This window comes from Megalobrama amblycephala, linkage group LG17, assembly GCF_018812025.1.
Source record: "Megalobrama amblycephala isolate DHTTF-2021 linkage group LG17, ASM1881202v1, whole genome shotgun sequence".
NCBI classification, from domain to species: Eukaryota; Metazoa; Chordata; class Actinopteri; order Cypriniformes; family Xenocyprididae; genus Megalobrama; species Megalobrama amblycephala.
The window spans coordinates 13,428,596-13,450,104 of record NC_063060.1 but is presented as its reverse complement, the minus strand read 5'-3'; the positions used below and the strand labels follow the sequence as shown (position 1 = coordinate 13,450,104).

The 21,509-nt window shown below is 37.0% G+C and overlaps 1 protein-coding gene and 1 long non-coding RNA gene across 8 annotated transcripts in view; one reads left to right on the top strand and one right to left on the bottom strand.

Moving 5' to 3' along the window:
• The window catches only part of myo1b (myosin IB), an 89,858-nt gene extending 74,987 nt beyond the window's left edge, over positions 1-14,871 (top strand). For 2 of the 7 annotated variants that reach the window (XM_048164774.1, XM_048164773.1), the window contains 12 exons: positions 451-600; positions 739-807; positions 1,592-1,678; positions 1,943-2,029; positions 4,280-4,366; positions 10,768-10,842; positions 11,360-11,494; positions 11,610-11,716; positions 11,823-11,955; positions 12,946-13,098; positions 13,176-13,306; positions 13,379-14,871. In XM_048164774.1, coding sequence (XP_048020731.1) covers positions 451-600; positions 739-807; positions 1,592-1,678; positions 1,943-2,029; positions 4,280-4,366; positions 10,768-10,842; positions 11,360-11,494; positions 11,610-11,716; positions 11,823-11,955; positions 12,946-13,098; positions 13,176-13,306; positions 13,379-13,508 — 1,344 coding nt within the window. In that variant the 3' untranslated portion in view covers positions 13,509-14,871. The remainder of the gene's footprint in view (positions 1-450; positions 601-738; positions 808-1,591; positions 1,679-1,942; positions 2,030-4,279; positions 4,367-10,767; positions 10,843-11,359; positions 11,495-11,609; positions 11,717-11,822; positions 11,956-12,945; positions 13,099-13,175; positions 13,307-13,378) is intronic. The other 5 variants (XM_048164775.1, XM_048164777.1, XM_048164778.1 and 2 more) reach the window with 3 other exon arrangements.
• LOC125251690 lies at positions 7,911-9,739 on the bottom strand. Its single transcript, XR_007181065.1, has 3 exons — positions 9,527-9,739; positions 8,446-8,589; positions 7,911-8,247 (listed from the first exon to the last, which is right to left on the bottom strand). It is a non-coding gene; the product is annotated as an uncharacterized LOC125251690 (long non-coding RNA).
• Positions 14,872-21,509: the final 6,638 nt, after the last annotated feature.

The window sequence follows — 21,509 nt, the reverse complement described above, 5'->3', positions numbered from 1 at the left end:
TCCATCATGACATCTCAGGGCAGTGCTGCGTTGTGTCAGCAATGAAGGAAGTTTTACACATTCATGCATATGTTGTGTTTGAAACTGCTCATTCAGGATCCCTCTGTCATTCACTGCTAAATACATAAGCCACATTTTAGTGTGAACAAATTAAGGCACAGTTGACACTACTGCACTTTGTCTTTGATGTTACAGTCATGTTGCACCCCTAATGATGAAGAAAAAACTGGTTTTATTTGCTTTTACAAAATATTGATGTGGTTGTTTTCAGGTTTGCAAAAATCTGATTTTATTATATTGTTTTTGTTGTGTTTTTGTGTATTGTTTTGTTTTCCAGATTAACAACTAAGCATTTGAGTCACATTTGCCAAAAATATCAGATTTTTCCTGCCTGCCTAAAAAGCCTCTAATATATTCTTTATTTTTGTTACTGATGTAATTTTTCTTCAGCTATTCTTCTTGGAAGAGAAAAGAAGGCAGTGCCTAGAGGACTTGGCAGCACTCATCCAAAAGATCTACCGTGGCTGGAAGTGCCGCACTCACTTTCTCCTGTTGAAGAAGAGCCAGGTGGTGGTGTCTGCTTGGTACCGAAGATTTGCGGTGTGCTCCATTTACTACACCTTCCATAGAAAACATTGATTGTTTTTCAGTATGATTCATTGTTTCACTGGGATAAGAGGCAGATTTTTATTTTTATTTTTTATCTCATGATTGTTGTTGCTTGTTTTTTGATTGTAGCAACAAAAGAAGTACCAGAAGATCAGGTGCTCTGCTTTAGTGGTTCAGTCATTCATCCGTGGATGGAAGGTAGGTTTCCGGTATACTGCATGTCCATTCCTTTAGCAAACAAAGGCCACATTCACATAATAGCAGAATACGATTGTCAGTCTTGTATTTGAGTCCTTAATACTGTTATGTTGACACATAGTTCACTTATTTAGGGGAGTGACAACCACATTCCAAGCTTACACCTGTAAATTTTCAGGATTCACAACCGCATTCTAGGAAAACCCGCGCTGTGTGAATGGAACCAGACTGGACAACTACTTGTCACGTCATACAGTGCAAGAGAGATTCTCTGAACTGCACACATGCATGTCTACCATGTGTTGTGGGTTTTAGTCTGTTTCGCTTTCAGTAGCTTAGTGATGGAGATATGAGCTGTGTATCATCTAAAAGTTTTAGATGCAGTTTTCTGGTGCTGCTCCCATCAGTTTTGTGTTCTACGCATGACTCAAATGCTCCACTCTCTCCACTCAAATATAAAAGCTTCTGCCAGGTAATGAAGATCTGACATATGAACTCGCGGCTCGATGGGACTCGTTGTATCAAAAGTGATAAGAGTTTTGTGGATGTCGCCATCTTTGATATTACATGGGTGTTGCTATGGTCATTGGTAAGAGAATACGGGCTTGATTCCTGTTGCACTTTTATACAGACAGTATTCGAGACACTACTGTAAGTTGCTATTTGAATGTGTAATTTCAAGATTCACACCTTTAAATAAATGCGGTTGTCAATCCCAAAAACTGACAGTGTGAATGTAGCCAAAAGATCTTTCCCCACTATGTAACGGTGGCCCTTTTCACAGGCCCGGAAGCTTCTGCGTGAACTGAAACACAAGAAGCGATGCGAAGAGGCCGTCACGACTATTTCAGCCTACTGGCATGGAACTCAGGTACTGAACACAGTTTCTCTATGAATTAGTAAGGAAGTTAGGAAGTGAAATGGTAAATTGTGGGGTTAGATTTTCAACACTGGAGCTTCTTCACTGCTTTTGCCTTTGTTTTTTTCTTCTTTTTTTTCTCTCTAGTCCTAATTTCACTTCTGCTTTTGATGCAACTTACTCTTTTCAATCACTCTTTCCTTGTCATATTTCTGACTTTAACCTTTGCCACCCTGTCTCTGCTTCCACGTGGCCCTCCTCGGCTAACATCCGTAGGCTCGCTGGGAACTGCGGCGTCTTAAGGAGGAGGCACGGAATAAACACGCTGTGTCTGTCATTTGGGCAGCTTGGCTTGGAACTAAGGTATTTAACAAGCCTGCCAAACGAAGTCATGCCCTATCCCGCCTCACCTCACTGTTAATGACATACCTTTTGTTTGCGTGTGACTAACTGTTTTATCATTTTGTTGGTAATGGGGAAATATGGGGAAAAAATGGGTAAATACTAACATATTGTTCATTTGCTGACATCAAGTTGAAACATCTGCTCTCAGAATTTGAAAGATGATGAATTGAGTTGCATGTATGAATCTTATGTTCTTAAAAACTAACCCTTTTTTTCCAACTTTTTTTATACCCCTTAACAATATTCAAATGTTTTATAACTCCTTAATTTATTTGCATTTTGGAACTTATGTGTTTCTTCTTTCATGATTTGAAGATTTCAAGACTGTACTGAAATCTCCAAGTTGATTTTGGTTTTAAGACCTTTGGTCTCCTGCACTTTCTTACCTTCATAATTTTTGAAGACTTTATATCAACAACCTCAGTTTCAGTCAGAGCTGATTGCCAGAGTTGAGCAAAATTCAACATTTAAAAGTTTTGAATTTGAGCATTGGCCACACCCCAATTATGAATTATAAGTACAGTTTAAAGAAATGTACTGAATTGTAATTCAAAGAAGTTCAACACACTCAACAGAGGAATTTTATTAGTCCAACACAACAGTAACAAATCATGAATAATTTGAGTCCCCATGGGTCAATTTAGACATTTCAATGTTACATTAATAGAACTGATGAGCAAGAGTCATAAGTCCAAATACATTACTTTAGTTCAAATACAATGAAATTTTTACTGATTTACAACACTGATTTTTTTGATACTCTTCTGTCTCAACATCTTTTCTTAATATTTTTCCACCCTTTTTCCCTCCGTTTTCTTAAAAAAAAAACAAAAAAACAAAAAAACACATTGGATAGGCTCGAAGAGAACTGCGGCACTTAAAGCATGAAGCTCTCAGTAAACAGGCCGTGTCTGTCATTTGGGCCTGCTGGCAAGGAACTAAGGTATTCACCACTATGTCTGTGTGCCATTCCATCATCCACTTAACCCATCTCACACCTCCGTATGTATGTGAGCTGGACTGGATCATGACCCTTCTTCCCTGAGCTCATCCCATATGTTATGCATGCTGATACATTCAGGACTTTATTATCACTTTATTGTAGCTCATTGTATGAAATTAGATGAATGGAATGGCAAAGGATGGGAGCGGACAGAGTGTGGTTGGCGGGTATTGCATTGGGGGCAGAACCGAACGCGATCTTTTAAGCTTCTTTTCTTTGACTGCCGATGGATTAAAGCTCATCCAGACGGGCACCCTGCAGAGCAGGCCGATTCCCACGCAGCAGGCTGGCATCACAGCTGGCTGACCTCTGTCCTTACCAAATGCACCGTTTTATTAACCGATCTCTAAGAGTGAGTCTGGACCCTCTGTGTTTGGTCATATCTTGTAATATTCCGTGAATTTTTGGCATAGGGTATAGATCAGGAATCCATAAATTTTGTAGCAAGATTTTTGGTATAGGTATAATATTTATATAATAGATTTATGGTTTTCTAAAAAATACAAGGTGTTATTTTAAGTTTTTACTTACTTTACAGCTTACTATATGGCTTGATAAATTGCAAAACCTTTAAACCAATAATTATCAATTTAATGTAACTTAACTATAATATGCAAGTTTTAGAACCCATCTGCACTATGAACGAGTGCTGTGACGTCAAAACTGCAATGCTTAATAATTGAAGTACTTGCCTGCTATGCCACCATCTTCATTTATTATAAGAGGAATGTTCTGATTGACTGAGTAAGGCTGAATGTAGATTTGATCATATAGATGAGAAAAGTAATCTCATTCCATCCACAAGCCCATGTGAACTCCTCTTTGCATGTTGGAATTGCACTGCATTGCTGTTCTCCCACTCCATACAAGAGGCCTTTGCCTTCTTGAGGTTGATGTGGCTTGTTTTATTGTGTGTTTGTGTGGTGTGCGCCTTAAAAGAACAGTTGCACTCTTGATTTTTTTATTGCTCTTTTTCCCTTGTTCTCACTCATGTTTAGTTAACCCCATGAAAAGAAATGTGCTCTTCACAGGAAAACCTCAACAATGTCCATCTGTCTTAACCAACAGCAAACACAGAATGTCTTTACCAGCTGGTAATGGGATGCAGTTTTGTGTGACATGGACCTGGTGCTGCTTCTTTGTGCTCCGCTTTTTTCAGTTGATTCCCTCCTTTCTGCATTCATGCCCTTCTCCCTGTTTCACAGGCACGTAGAGAGCTCAAACGCTTGAAGGAGGAAGCCAGGCGTAAGCACGCCATCGCTGTCATTTGGGCCTACTGGTTGGGACTAAAGGTATCTTCCAACCATCGGTATTTGCCAGGCGTTGAAATAAGTGGGAAGCATGCACATAACCTGCCTCTAAGTGTCACTTAACCAGCTGCTCTGCTTTGTACTAACAATATAATCTGACCCCATAGTTCAGTTCCACAGGTCCATTAGCATCCAAGTCAGTGACATACATAAGTGTTGTCATAAGCAAGGATGAAGTGTTAAAAAACATGCCACGAGGCTTTGGATACTGCATGTGTCTCCAGAAAGCAGAATCAAATCCGTTCTCATAATCCATGTTTTTAGAAAAGCTTCCTCTGGATAGATGCTTTTCCCTTCTGTTCTCCTAAGACTGGCACTGGGCAAAATAGCTGTTAGCATGAGTCTGTGGATGCTGCCTGATGATACGTCTGTCTTTTTGTCAGGGGCTGTTCCAAGGTCATTGGGTGTTCAGGTTGTACCACAGACATCTGCGGATGTGTATGGGCCGTCCTTTTGAAATACTGGGATTTACAAAACGCATAGTTCAGGTCCTGGATAGTGATTTATCAATACAGCATTCTAGTTATGCTACAATACATGATTTAGTAACAGCTATTATGCAAAACACCTGTGCAACTGTGATATCAACTATTAAACTTATATTACCTGTCAGAGACTATAACTTCTTGCAGAAAGGCACTTAAAGTCCCCCTGTAGTCAATAATTTTATCCCTTAAAACTCATCTTTGCTTCCCAAAATTACATATTTAAATGCTTTTTCATGTGAAAAAATAGCTTAAAATAGCTTGAATGTAACTCTACACCCTTGCTTCGTTTAGTAGATGTGGATTTATGAATATGCAAATCAGCCCCACCTCCACTTAATCACACCAGCTCAGAATACCTGATCATACCTGACTCAGGCAAGACTGCAAAATGGCAAGTGGAAATACTGGTTTGATTCAGCCATATATGTTTGAACCAGAAACTGATTCAGAAGAAGTGGAAGAGTGAATTATACAGGGTTGTCTACAAGTTGATGTATCAGAACGGTAATGTATTTTATGAATGGCTCTTTACAAGGTCGGACACATAACGGTTAATTAACATGATTAGCCTTTTTTCTTGACCACGTTATCAAACAGCTAATAATGCTGCAAATGTTAAACAAACCATGTTCCCGTCTCAGTCTCCTTCCTTAGAAATGCTTTGAACAACTTAGAATGTCAATGGAGAAAGGCATATAGTTCATAACATTGTAATATGCATCATATACATAATTCACCCGCTATATTGCTAACTGTACATGATTTTTCATATCAACAGAAAAATATACCGGGATAACCTGGCTTCTCTTGAGACTGCTTCAGAGCGGTTATAGTTAATGATATGCTAAAAACCACCGGCACATTGACGTGATTGGTAACAAGGTAGTTTGTGATGTAAAAAACACCAGTGATTTCAAACAGTGTTTTTGAAACTGTCTTTGGTTCACTGCAACTTTAAAGGTGCCATAGAATTGAAAATTGAATTTACCTTGACATAGTTGAATAACAAGAGTTCAGTACATGGAAATGACATACAATGAGTCTCAAACTCCATTGTTTCCTCCTTCTTATGTAAATCTCATTTGTTTAAAAGACCTCCGAAGAACAGGTGAATCTCAACATAACACAGACTGTGACGCAACAGTCGGGATCATTTATATGTACGCCCCCAATATTTGCATATGCCAGTCCATGTTCAAGGCATTAGACAAGGGCAGGCAGTATTAACGTCTGGATCTGTGCACAGCTGAATCATCAGGCGTTATGCAGGTAAGCAAGCAAGGACAATAGTGAAAAATGGCAGATGGAGCAATAATAACTGACATGATCCATGATACATGATATTTTTAGTGATATTTGTAAATTGTCTTTCTAAATGTTTTGTTAACGTGTTGCTAATGTACCGTTAAATGTGGTTAAAGTTACCATCGTTTCTTAACTACTGAATAGTACTGTATTCACTGAGACAAGACCGTTATTTTCATTTTTAAACACTTGCAGTCTGTATAATTCATAAACACATCTTCATTCTTTATAAATCTCTCCAACAGTGTGTAATGTTAGCTTTAGCCACGGAGCATACTATCAAACTCATTCAGAATCAAATGTAAACATCCAAATAAATACTATACTTACATGATCCAATAGGCTGCATGACGAACACTTTGTAAAGATCCATTTTGAGGGTTATATTAGCTGTGTTTTGTTTATGCTTAACTTTGTTTATGCAATGTATTATAGAGTCGCAAGCTCGGGGGCGGGGAGCGCAAGAATTTAAAGGGGACGCACAGAATTTGCGCATATTTAATGATGCCCCAAAATAGGCAATTAAAAAAATGAATAAAAAAAATCTATGGGGTATTTTGAGCTGAAACTTCAGACACATTCAGGGGACACCTTAGACTTATATTACACACTGTTAAAAAATTACTGTAAATTTTACAGTAAAATACTGGCAGCAGGGTTGCCAGCCAGTTACTGTAATTTTTACAGTAGTTTATTGTAATTTAATTTACAGAATTTTACTGTAAATGAGAATACAGTAAAATTCTGTAAATTAAATTACAGAAACACTACTGTAAAAATTACAGTAACTGGCTGGCAACCCTGCTGCCAGTATTTTACTGTAAAATTTACAGTAATTTATATATTTTGTATACTGCATTTTTACAAAAAATATATTGTATACTGCATTTAAAGGGATAGTTCACCCAAAAATGAAAATGTGATGTTTATCTGCTTACCCCCAGCGCATCCAAGATGTAGATGTCTTTGTTTCTTCAGTAGAACACAAATGATGATTTTTAACTCCAAACGCTGCCGTCTGTCAGTGGTACAATGCAAGTCAGCGGGAACTTGGACTATAAAAGTAAATAAAACACGACAGACAAATCCAAACGAAACCCTGCGGCTCGTGACGACACATTGATGTCTTAAGACACGAAACGATCGGTTTGTGTGAGAAACCGAACAGTATTTATATCATTTTTTACCTCTAATACACCACTATGTCCAACTGTGTTCAGCACTCGATTCGTGAGGTCTGATCGCGCTCCGACAACGACAGTGATGTCTCACGCACATACTTCAATGAGTGCTAAACATCACTGTCGTTGTCAGAGCGCGATCAGACCTCACTAATCGAGTCATCATCAAAAATCATCATTTGTGTTCTACTGAAGAAACAAAGACATCTACATCTTGGATGCGCTGGGGCTAAGCAGATAAACATCACATTTTCATTTTTGGGTGAACTATCCCTTTAACATACTTCTTTAAATAGCAAATACACACATTTATTAAAAAGCTGTATTTTTCACATTAAACTACTTGAATGTGTGTATTTGCTACATTTAAAGAATATGTAAAATGCAGTATACAATATTTTCCCTATTGCTCACTTAATGACTGGCAGCTGAATTATAAATTTAAACTATTAACTGCATAAGCTTTAAACAAATTTGAACTGCATGAAGTGTTGTGTAATGTATAACTTAATTCACAAAAAAATAATAGTAATAATTTTGAGGTCAAATATGTAATATGTAACTTTCAAATTTACATGAAAAATGCCATAAAAAGTGTATTTCGAATTTATTTTTTATTTAGAAAATCATTTTATTTTTTAAATGGACATAAAATTGTCATGAAAACATTTTTAAATTACTTATTGGCCATCATGGCCCTTCACACAAAGAAATATGCAAACTGCGTTATAACTATAACTTGAGCAACATGGTCATATAAAAACATTTCTTAAAAACCAGATCACTTTCATCACTTTATGAACAGACCAACATGGCCAAACAACAAGTCCAACAAACTTGTGATCAAAAATGCTCCAGATGATGTTCCATCCCAGGATTCAAAGAGAGGCTAGAAATATTGAAAGGAACAAAGAGGACAATACATTAGATATATTAAACATAATAATACTTTCAGAGACTGATAGAGGGATGACAGATACAGTCAGTGACAGATAGAGGGACGATAGATACAGTCAGATACAGATATAGAATAATAACAGTGTATAATAAAAGGAAAAATCGATCTTGGTGTGTGTGTATTTCTTACATTTCAGAAATTCCACTGAAAATCTATCACTTTGCACTGAAGAGTGGCAACATGTAGGTTGACCGCAACCCGTTTCTTCTGAACTGTCTGGCTTGTTAGATGGCACTTTTCCTTTCGTCTTTGTTCCTCTCTCCGGATAAATACCTACGAAGTGCATAAAGGGTCAGGAAACAGACATTTCAGATTGGTTTTAGCTTTTGAGGCATGTAATCATGTTTTGGAAATTGTACCAAGTGGTAGAGCAGTAGCTATCACAACTCCAGTCCTGAAGACCTACCTCCCAGAAAGTTTTAGATGTCCCACTAATCAAAACACCTTATTTAACTAATTTGTTTGCCAGCATCAAACAGAGAGACATCTAAAACATTCAACCTAAAAAATAAATGTCTAATCTAGTTGAGAAACACAGTGTTAAAGGCCTCAATGGATATAAAATGAATATCTAAAAGGCAGGTACACGATGATCAGTTTGTTCAAGTGTCAACAAACACACATATTGTAAATAGCACATTTCATTTCAAGTTAAAAAAGATTTCGTTTTGGTATGGTAATAAATTAACTATAGTACAAGGCAAACCTTATCAAACAGAGATGTTAAAGTGTTTGCATTACCTTAAGTTAGCAAATGTCCACAAATGCATCACATTGGTTATGTTAACAGCATGAAGCAGCAACATTTTGCGTGACACATCCTCCGTGAGCGGCCTGATCGCGTTGCGACTTGCGAGGCTTTTTCGTTTCGGCCCGTGTTAACAGATGACTGTCTGCCTGTACAAATGTGATTTCCGCCATAAAATAATCACAACCAAGTGTGCTGATGAACACGAAGTTCCCGTGAATTCCAACTGTTTGTAATTATTAAATTTTGGCCCATAGCCGAATTATATCCTATAGCGCCGGGGAATGTGTGAGATCTTACCGCGACCGCGATGAGGAAGAACCCCGCGCAAGTCTGCTTCGCGCCCCGCGGACGGAGGATGCGTCAATCCGGGGTTAACGTTACCAATATGAATCGCGAATGTAGATACATACATATAGTTACCAAAGACTGAGGGGGAAAATGAAATAATAAGTCACTTACCACAGTTGTAAGTCAATCCTCTTGCTGCTACACGAATCTCGACCGTTGAAGATCCCACAATGCCTCTGTATATTTGAAATTTACAGCAATATTCTGTAAATTTGATTTAAACCGCCACGCCCCCGGAATGCATTGCAGTTTACAGCAATATGCTGTATTATCAAAATACAGCCAGCGGCTGTAAAATATTGCTGTAATTTTTACAGCAATTCATTACAGTGCATCTTGTGAAAAAGCATTCTAGGGCACCTTTAAGGAGAAAATACTCCGCAATGGTATTGATTAATGATTTTGCACATGGTTTGTCTTAAAGCATATTAAAGACACTACATAGACATTATAAACAACATTAAAAACTTGATTTTCACCACAGGGGGTCTTTAATGAATTTAACAAAAATGCTTTCATAAAATTCTGTCCTTAATACAGTACATGGCCGACTATTTAATCAACCATGTTTCTGGGGGTTTTTTTTACTTTTTTTTTTTTTTTTTTTTTTTTTTTTTTTTTTAATGATTATATTTGCTCACAAATAGCAATTTCTACCTGATAAAATATTAGAGCTTGTTACAAAATGTGTGTGTATATTTATTTATATATGGAGGGAATCTCTGACCAAAGCAGACCAAAACACAGTTTCTGCAGGACAGGGCAATGTGACATTTAAATGTTTTCTCTTGCAAAATGATCTACAGGTTATGCCCGACTTTGTTCCAGTAGTCAGGCTTGCGAGATGTAATACAGACAGAGCAGAATGGCATGAATTTATCAATGACAAAAATGAGTAGACATGAAAACTTTGTCCCAGTAGATCAACCATAGGACAGCCATGTTTTCGGTCTGTTGCTTTCGGTCTGTGGCCTGTCCTGTCTGCATGCTGCTCCTAATATACTGTTTGCTTTTATTAAAGGCCTATCTTGTGTTTTGTCTCCACTGTTTTTGTTTGTTTTAACTGTGTGTTTTGTTGTCATTATTGGTTTTGTTTTGTGTCTGGTTTTAGGGGTGACATCAAACTTAAGTTCTGTGAAATGGTTATGTACAGAAGTATGACTGTGGATCTCTCATGGTTTCACAGCATCAGTTCTCTCATCTTTGCTTTCCAGTGTGCTTGCCTTTAGGTGTTAAGACCCTGTTTGTCATGAATTTCTTGTCTGTCCAGATAGTGTCCTGTCCCATCCCTGCTCTCATCACAAGACTTGGTCAATACAAAGAATTAACTATTTGAACCCACTTTTTCACAGGTCCGTCGGGAATACAGGAAGTTCTTCAGAGCTAATGCTGGCAAGAAGATCTATGACTTCACCATTCAGAGAATTGTAAGTGACTTAAGATTTAACTAATACTTTTTACTAGTCACCCAGAAAAGTAGTCTGTCTTGTTGGTAAGCCAATGTTTACCTTATGATTTGCCACAAGCTGTACAGTATTAGGTATTTACTATTTGTGGCAAGTTCAATAGTCTTTTGATGGAGAACATTGTTTGCTTATACTTTGTAAAGCCAAAGTGCAAAGTGCTTAATTTTTTTCACTTAATTTTTTCACTATTCCATATATATTTGGATGTTACATCCAGCTATCATTCAGCTAATAACAGCAGAAAGAGGAATTCTTCGCCTGCTTAGTCCTTAGTCCTGCTAGTATAGAATGAGTTCAAATTAACTAAATTAAACATTTAGTTGACTTCATGTGACCCTATGCAGTGTAAGAAATAAATAATAAAAATAGTTAGTGCTACCCCTAGGAAATGGTTTCCTAAATGTTCTCTATTTCATCATTTTTTCAGAGAAGAAAGAAAATACTCCCATACGGGACTGATGTGAGTTTTTGTCTACAGATGCAGAAGTACTTCCTTGGCTTGAAGAAGACGATGCCTTCCATGTCACCGATTGATAAGAGCTGGCCAGCTCGGCCCTACGGTTTCCTGGATGGGACACATCAAGAGCTCAGGAGGGTTTTCCATCTGTGGAGGGTCTGTGTCTTTAGACAACTCTCTATATATAAAATGAACTGATAAGACCTTTGTCATGACAATTTTAAATGAATAATAATCTAACCATCTATCCTCATGGTGTCCTTCTATTTAGTGTAAGAAATACCGCAGCCAGTTCACAGAGGAGAAGAAGGCTACCTATGAGGAGAAGCTTGCAGCCAGTGAACTCTTCAAAGATAAGAAGGCCTTGTATCCTAGCAGGTAGGAAAAAAGCAGTTCACCTACGTTCCTTTATGTAATTTACCTACAGAAAACGTGTATCTGCAGTGTCGCAGTTTATTGCAATGTGATGTCCTCTGCTTTACAGTGTGGGTCAGCCTTTCAAAGGAGACTATGTGGAGATAACCAAAAACCCAAAGTACCAGAAACTAAACAGCTTGGTAGAGGATAAAGTTCTTCTTGCAGATGTGGTCAGTAAAATCAACCGTGCCAATGGCAAGGTGAGTACAAGTAGCCCTGTGCCGATAAAAATTAGCCTCACAACAGATAAATGACTGACAGCCTAAATAGCCAATCAAATCCTTGTGCTGGCATACGGAGACTTTTTTGCCAAATTTCCATCATCATGATAAAAAGCTGTTATGGCACATGTAATTTAAATATTAGGTATCAAGAGAGGCTAATTGTCACAAAACCAGCAAGTAATCTTGAAAAATGCAAGTACTGGATCAGACTCTGCTTATAATTCTACAAATTTTGAATGATCGTCCAAAAGCAAAACATCTCTATATTTGCACAAAGGAAAAAAGGACAAGTAGAATACTGTATGGCGGATGTTTTTAGAAAATTTTTAAATATCGCTTGTCATTCTTTGACATTTGTCCAGTTTCATGGAAAAGGCTTAAGTCTAGTCCCAGTCGAAAATGCATGTTTGAGCTGTCTGAAATGAAAGCAACTTGCACTGACATATATTAAATTATGTCAGTGCCATTGTTTTGTCTCAAGATGCACATCACCAGTAATGTGTTTTCTAAGGTGCGTTAATAAAAGGTACTTAAATGTCCTAATTGAACTAAGACATTGTCCTGGCTTAATCCTAAGCCTTGTCTGTAAAACCGGGCCATAGACATTCATTTTACAGTTTTGTGGTTTGTTTTCTCCATTAAATATAAAGACTACATACATGCAGCCAAAGTTAATTTTATTTTAACACACACACAAACAAAACATTTACCTGTTTGCATCTGCAGAAAGTGCCTATTACAATTTTTTTCTTTTTTTTTTTTCTTCATGTAAACTGTCTGACTTCAATATTTGAGTAAATTTTCCCCTTTTTATTCCACAATGAAGTAACTTATTCCAAAGTCATCAGATTGCAACATTATTTTGTTTGACAGAAATAATGTTCTAACCCTTAAAAGATCAAGTGAGGTCATTTTCATCCTTTCTGTCTAAACTTTACATTTAAAATCTACTGAATGACTTCTTAGGGAGCTCCAAGAATTTTCCTCCTGACCAAGAAGAGCTTGGTTCTGGCCGATCAGAAGACAGGTCAGGTGAAGGCCAGTGTTCCCCTGCTGGACCTCAGCAGTGTTTCTGTGAGCACACAGAGCGATGGCTTTTTCGCCCTTAGGCTCAAAGAGGTACAACATAAAACAACTCATCTCACATAAGAGCACCATGTGAGTCAGGACCACTACTGACCATGCTTTCTCTATAGGGTGCTATGTCTGCAGCCAAAGGTGACTTCCTGCTGAGCAGCGACCGACTGATTGAGATTATCACCAAACTTCATCGCACCGGTGCAGCTTCAGCTGACAGGAACCACATCAATATCGATATTTCAGATGAGTAAGTGTCCAACATTTCTGTGCATCTTATTTCCTTAGCATCATTCTTGTAACTTTTCTCTCTCCCTTTCAGGTTCTTAGTGCAGTTCAAACAGGACAAAGTGTGTGTAAAATTCATCCAGGGTACACCAAAGAACGGCAATGGTGTTGCCTGCAAGCGTAAAAACAACCGTCTTCTGGAAGTGTCCGTTCCGTCACCATAAGGAGTGATCAGTTCAGCCCACTGCAGGGGTGTCATCTCTGAGATTCTTCACCCTCCCCCAATCCCATAATGATCGTGCAATTATGTTGATCCTGTCATTGTCATTTCTGACTCTGTAGTCAAATTAGCAGTTTTTTGGCACCTGATTTTACTGTTTGCCTTTAACGGTTAGGTGGAAGTCTGTTGTTCTCTCTTCCTAATTCTTGGGACTCATAAGAATTAGCCTTAAATTAAAATAACAATAAAAACCATTATGATTTCAACTAGATGCTTTCTGGCCGACATTGGCAGAAGATTATCTTGGTGAATCTCACCTCTGCTTTGCTCAACTAATTTTAGTTGTCATGCTCTAGGTGAAACTATGTAAATGGAGATGCTGAAAGGTTTTGTTGAGCTCTTAGAAAGAGGCTGAAAAGCTACAACATTTATGATTGCACTTTTTCACTGGGGTGGTGGTCAGGAAAGACTGGTTGCTTGATGTTTAGTTTTCTGTTCTATTCTCATCTTGTTTCTCTAGTGCAGAACAGTAATTTATTTGAAAAATACTCATCTGACTTTTGCCAAATGATAAGGCATTTTGCGATCCAAATTCTTGTGCCATTTAGCTGTTCCTCTGTAGGAGAAAGACTTTATCTTGTAGACGTTATAGTGCAGACACTTTATTTATAAGCCAAATAATGATTCAGTTTTATGATAAATGCCAAACAATATCATTTAAATCCTGCTTTTTAGTATGTATTACGTTCATCAATGCTTACTTTATTTTTTACATACATTAAATTCATTAAAACCACTTCCCCACAATTTTAACATGTCACTGAAATGCAGTGTACTATTCCTGCATTGTTCATACATATTCATGCAGTTCATCATTAGAATTCACAGGACCTAAAGACCGTCCACAGCCTGCATTTAGAATGGAATCCCCAGTGCTCTAAAGATCTCCCCTAAAAAGTAGGCACAACATTTATGTATATGTGGAAATGCCTCCATGCAGCAGGAAGACTTGATTCTCACATCTGGGATTACTTAGACCAGTAGTTAAGACAGTTTGTGAGTGCTCATTTCAGAAGGCCTCGTAGAAGAAAAGCTGAAACTAATAACCAGAACATTAAAAGCCTGGCTGGTACGATTTTTGCTAAGTCCGCTTCAGTGAGTCCCTTTACTTAAAGCTGCATGTACATGAGCTGTAGAACTTGTGTGGACCTTGTATGGAAGGAGGCTAATTATAGTAGGTGGTATTTGTTGTCCTATAGCTGTATCTTGGCAAAATCTATATGCTTTTTTGCCACTGGAATGTGGTCTGCATCATTTTATTTTGGCTTGCTCACATATGCTAATAATAAATGCAGTGTTTTTCTTAAGGCCTGACCCACATGTTTTTGTTTTGTTGTTGTTTTTTGAGTGCAAGCAGCAATGCATTCATTGGATGTAAGGCCCACGGTGTGCTCTGTATATGCCGTTCACCAAGATTGTGGATGATACTTTTTTCAGTCATATTTAATGTGATATTTTCTCACAGTTTTAGTGGACTTTTTGTACTCCTGAACTTCTGAAGACAAGGCCCGCCAAAATAACTAACTCTGCTTCTGCTTCAGTTCCACTATGCTTAAGTTTAGTAACTTAGTATGCACTAAGTTTAGGGGAGGGGGTTATATTCCTCTTCAGTACAGGACAATTGTGGAAGCTGAATTATTTGATCTAAGATTCTGCATTGTGTCTGTCTGTCATGCAGTAAGCTCTGGGTTCTCCTCCTCTTTCATGTCAGGAGTTTGAATTGAAAGAGAGGAAAATATTTGTTGTATGCATTGTGTGCCTAAATGTAATCTGTTCTGAATGAAAACAAAAGTGTTTCATCAAGTAAGTGTAATAAATGACAAGTAATCTTTTTTTTTTTTTTTTTTAATTAAAGAAATAAATAAATGATTTTGGATAATCAGTGTTGGTTTGTTGGTTTGATAATTGTGTATTGTGAACTAAGATGAATGAGTCAGAATTTTGAATGCGTTTAAAAAGAATATTTTATTTATATATCAGTCCTACGCATTGGACATGATCAGCTGGAGTTATCAGCTGTTCATACAATTTAGCTTAATTATATGTACAATATCTATATTGGAAAGCAACTACAAAAACTGAATGCATCAGGGGCCCATACTAACAGCAGTTTTAAGAGTAGTAACCATTTAATACAGCATAGGTCACTAACAGGCGGACCGCGGTCCGGTTCCGGACCCAGAAGCCGTCCCGTACAGACCCGAACCTACAGCCCAAACTATTTTCTATTCTATTTCTATTTTCGGTTCTATTTTTACCGGCGCAGCTTTTGTAGTCTTTACGGTAGTGGTTTAGCGGATGATGAAACGCACAGACCAATTGCATGCGAGTTAAGCTATCCCACGTGATACCATTCAGCCAATACAGCAATGATAACCGCATTAGAAGAAGAAAATGATCGGACCTCATGATGGCGCCGGCGCGCCTGATCAACCGCTCTCATATGTGACGCTCTGAACATAGAACACATCACTATTCTTAAAGGTGGTAAAGAGGATGTTTTGTTTTATACATTTTTGCAATATTACTTGAAACTGTCTTTACTAAGTAATAAAAGACAATTTATTAGGTGCACTGAAAGGAATATTATTCATATACATCATCTGTGCACGAGGTAGGGCCTTAAAAACATCAGCCAATCGTTTACGCGATCATCGCGTAAACGATTGGCCCTCTGGCTTGTCAATCACTGCCATGACGTTCCTTGTGAGAGACGCATGGCTGCGCGCTCTAGTAACTTTCCACACTACATGCGCCGCATGCAATGTTTTTGTCAGGAGACAGGAGTAACAACTGCAGATTATGAGGTGAGTCCGACATAATGAATCCACTAAGTGTGTGCGCGGCTTAACGATTGTAAGGCCGATTATGAATGTAAATTGATACTTATGACTGATCGCGCTCAAACGCGTCCAGTCAGAGCCAGTTGCTTTCTGTCTGCGATTACAGTCGGTGTTCAAATTCCATGTGAAAGTATATAAATCTGCTTCAGGAGCAGGAAACTATCGCTGTATGTTGAGCATAGTCAGAATGTTTTAGCTAGTCGTAAAATGTGTATCATTTCAAACGCTCATTTTAAAAACTCAGTCGACGAAAATATCCTCTGTACCACCTTTAAGCCGCTGTTCATTCAGAAATCCGTTATTGCGTTATAAAAATGAGGGAAAAAAGTCAAAGTTAAACGCGAGTTGAGCTTTTTTTTTTTTTACTTGTTTTTAGAATGCCGTTTCATGGTCGAGACACTGCAAACACCTAAACATGTCCGCCAAACATAAAAACAATAGGACAAATAGTGCAATGAAATGCAAAAACCTGTAAACCAGTTTGATATTTCATGTTTGCATGATGGTGACAGGCTGAAAGCTGCTGCTGTTTTTACTAAGCATGTGCTGTTAATAATAGCCTATTACTGGTGTTATCTATTGCTATTTTTGGCTAAGAAACATTTTTCATTTTCTTATTTTATATTTTAAAAATATATTTTATTTCTGAGTAGGATGTGTTTAAGATAAGTTTGTACAACATTTGTTTTCATATTTCAGACATATTTATATTTAACAAATTGTTTTACATTTAACGTTACACTATGCTGATCACTTCATGTGTGGTGCACTTGGAACTTAACTTTTTTAACCAGATTGTTAATAAAGAGAATGTTACTTAAATCATATTGTAGTTAAGTTTTTAAGGTGACTAGTTAAACAGTAAAAAAAAAAAAAAAAAAAAAAAAAAAAACGAAATCGTGAATCGGTCAATCGTTCTGAGAAAATCGAGATTTTATTTTTTTGTCATATCGCCCAGCCCTGCAATGCAGTGTGTTTTGAGGTCAATTAGGTTGTAACTGCTTGTCTACGTTACTCCGATTGAAAAGAGGTGTTATTTGTGTAATTTGGCTCACCGATTATTGATCCGGGAAATTCGAATCTGTGAATATGTGGCCAACTTAAGTCAGAACATGCTTAAGTTTGAACATGCACAATTTTTTGTTTATTTATTTTCTCTTATTTTGAAATGTAGCTCTATTTTATTTAGCTAATGAGAGAACATTATATCTACATTCATACGTATTTGTTCAGTTCTATTTTATTATTTTACGTGACAATAAATATAGTCAAAAAATTTTTGAATTGAACAGAATTCATTTGATTTGACAGGCGGGAATTAATTATATACATTAATACATTGATACAACTACTAGGCTACTTATAATGTATATAATATACATCACACTAACTAGTTAGACATTATGATCTTCCGGACCTTTGCTTTAAGAAATTTTCTCTAACTGGACCTCTTTAAATTTTAGTTGAATACCCCTGTAATACAGTATGGGTTGGGCAAGAGTTTGAGAATTTGTATCCTTTCAATAAATGAGTTTAATTGGAAGGTTAGCTCTCAAAAAAATATTAAATAATTAACTGTGTGCAATTATTCCCATTTGTTCCCTGATTAGTCCCATTTCTCTGTGTTCAGTACTGTCAATATAAACAGTTTAATTTTGAAGCAACACAAAATGTCCACCACATTGTTTATGGTAAATTTGTATAGAAAGATGAAATTAAAAATGTTTACAAGTTACATTTTTAATTTAATTAAATCTCATTTAACTTTAATGCTTTCCTTTCTTATATACCAATTTCCTTTATTTTCCCTTCTCTAATAACAATTTTGCCTAATCTTTTTTTTTATCTTTAATGCAAGTCCAATCAATTTAAACTCAGGAATTCTGTTTACAAGGCATTCTCAAAGCAATTATGAAAGGTGCACGACCATGCAGAACACTCATGTATTTGCCAAACTGACTAACATCACTGATTCATTTCTATCTAGGACTGAACTTCCAACTTGCAATTTAGTTGTAGTAATAGTGAGTATAGATTTTCAACCATGTGACCCATCAGAACCCTTATTACATCAATATCAGAGGTTAAAACCCCAAGGAAATGTAGTTTTATGGACACATTATGTACTTTTAGTACAAAAGTAGCCTACGTATAACAGAGAGAGAGAGAGATCCCTTTTGTCTGTTTGCAGCTCAGTCCAGATGTTTTCCATCACATCTGGAGAGTTGTCCCGGGTTGAATTCCGTGGCTTGAAGAGACTGCTGGTGGCAGGTCTCTGTGGAGCAGGCCTTGACAGATTGTGGATGTAGTGTTTAAAAATAGCACCCAACTGCAGAGCTGCCCTCCCATGGTTCCCACCATTGTGCAGTCTGGGAACACAGTGGAGGGAGGCTAAACCCCCTGAAATAGGCCATCCCATAGACATACCCAGAAGAGTTTGTTAGCTCAGCCCCTAAAAATCCTGTGATTTAATTGTGCTGTTATGATTGCTCAACGTGCATTAGACCTGAGCAGTGTTTTCTTTTTCTTTTAGTAGTCAGCAATGTTTCAGGTAAGAGTAGCGCATACAGTCAGGAGGACTGCCATCAGTCTTCAACCAGGAAAATTGGCACTGTGATCCTCTTTGGTAACCAACTGCCATAGTCCACCCATAGTATTTTCCCTAAGCTCTGTGAATTTTATTGATAACTCTGATTACACCTACAATAACTGAGGATAGTCACTGCGTTATTTACATGACTAAGCCTACCTATGCTCTGTAGCTTCAATCGTGATGTTTGTGAATGAAAAGCATAAGTCTGCTTCTTAATCACCAGCTATCAATATGAGCTGCGCAGACCTCTGACACCCTCTTGTGGATAAATTACAGGCGCTGCAACTGTTGCTTCAGAACAGATTAACATTTTTTTTATTTATTTTTTTTTACAGTTTGTTTAGACTTTTTGCAAAAGAATATTTTCCATGAACATGGCCATTCTCATTAGAATTTGCTGCGCTGGGAAAATTAGTGACTTTGCGCTGAAAACTTTGAGGAACATCAGCCATGTTTTACACAACTGTGCAGTGAAACATTTTTAGTTGTTGTTCAACCACCTATAAGAACTCCTAAATAACAAAGACCCTGTTTACACCTAGTATTAAGATGCGCTTTGGTCGATCGGATCACAAGTAGACGAGGGAGACACATTCTCGTTTGAATACACTCTTAGCCCGGATTTTATATTTACTTAAACATATAATTACAATATACCTAAAATATTTAAGTTTGATTGCATTACTTATAAAATATAAGTATGTTCTACTAATTTGTGGATGTAATTTGAATGTGTTAATAAATTTAAGTTAAATGCACTTAAATTATGTTTCCATGAATTTTTTAAGTAAATTCAATGTATCCAGGCTAACAGTGTATAGGACAACTTTGATTAACTTTTTTGATCAACTTCAAAGGTTGACTACTATATTTTGACAGCATTTAATAACCTTTGTTAATGTTTGTTAATAAAAATATTCATGTTAGTTCTAGTTTTTATTCTTAAAATGCATTAGTAAATGTAGAAATGAACATTAACTCTAGCCTAAGATTAAGAAATGCTGTAGAAGTTCTTTTTTAGTTAATGTAATGTAGTTAACTAATGTCAACTAATGAAACCTTATTGTAAAGTGTAGAATGTTATTATAATCAAGCAAACACACAATAACATGACCTTAAAAATGTCATTATTATTTTTAATCTTGAGGATGTTAAATAAAAATGGTCACTCTGTGTAAAATAATCAGTTTAGTCAAATAGTTTTTTGCCGACTGAAAACATTTCTTGTTTTGTTAGCTTCTCTGAAGTTGGAGGTATGATGAGGTCACAGAAGTGAGATGGTCAGCTCAGCTCTGCCCCCAGGCTTCAACATGTCTTCAAAGAACAGCGGGCGGATAGATTAAATTAAGACAGGTCAGCCTTTCCTCAGGTCAGGATGCTCCTCTCTTGACCCAAGATATGCAGCTGCCCTCAGAGAAACAGTTTCTAGGTTCTGTAGTCAAATATCCAGCCACTGATGTCCACTCAAGTCAGTGGATGTGTTTGCACACGTCATGCTTAGATGAAATTAGTGCTATAAAACAGTAAAATGGTGATTTTATTTGTTACATTTAATTTCTATAAAAATAAGGATCAATATGTGTGTATGTGTGTGTGTATGTATTACATATATTGAAGAATAATTATATTTTATTTAATTTATTGCATGTTCAATGGGGATTTGTGAATTGTTAGGCAGAATTTTTTTGTAAAGCTACTTTGAAACAATATGTCTATAATGTATTACAAAAAATAAAACTTGCAGGGTATTCCTGCAATACCGGATGCTGCGGGTTCAGGACCGCATATCTAAGACCTTTTCTTTATTTATTTTTTTTTCTTCTTTTTTTAAATAATATTTGGATATATGTTTGGTTTATGTTGAAGTGCGTGGGACATGGCTTTAATTGTGAGACAGTTTTTGTAATCAGGCTGTCATAAATTACATAAAGATTTGGATTTAGATTTATTATCAGCCAATATGTCTGTTATTGGCTTTCAAATATAAGAAATTATCAGTTATCGTTATCGGCCAAAATGTTCATATCGGTGCATTATGTCCTGTTTAAAACAGAACTAAGTAACTTTTTTTACCTTCATAAATAGTTTTCTTTAGATGGTTAATTGACTTGTAGTGGTGTGTTTGAGGCGGGCACTAACCCCATCTGGCACGTCTACGCCAGAATACAGCACTTGCAAGTTGAGCTGCGTCGACCCGAAACAATCTCGCCTCGTGTTCACGTTCACGCGAGAGTGACAAAATGCTTTACGGTAATTCAAAAACAGTGTATATATTATGACTTTATAAGACAATTTCGAAAATTACCCACCTCCATCGAGTGTACTGTATTTGCAAATTACCCACCTCCTCTTTCTTGTACTGTATTTGCAAAACTGCGCTGGTGAGCGTTGTAGTCGTTGTAGTCCAGAGCTGCGCTTGGAGTACCCTAGTGAAAAAAAGTGTTATTGTATTTTAAATATATTCCCTTTTTCTATAGTACACTGCAAATATACTAACAAAAAATGTACT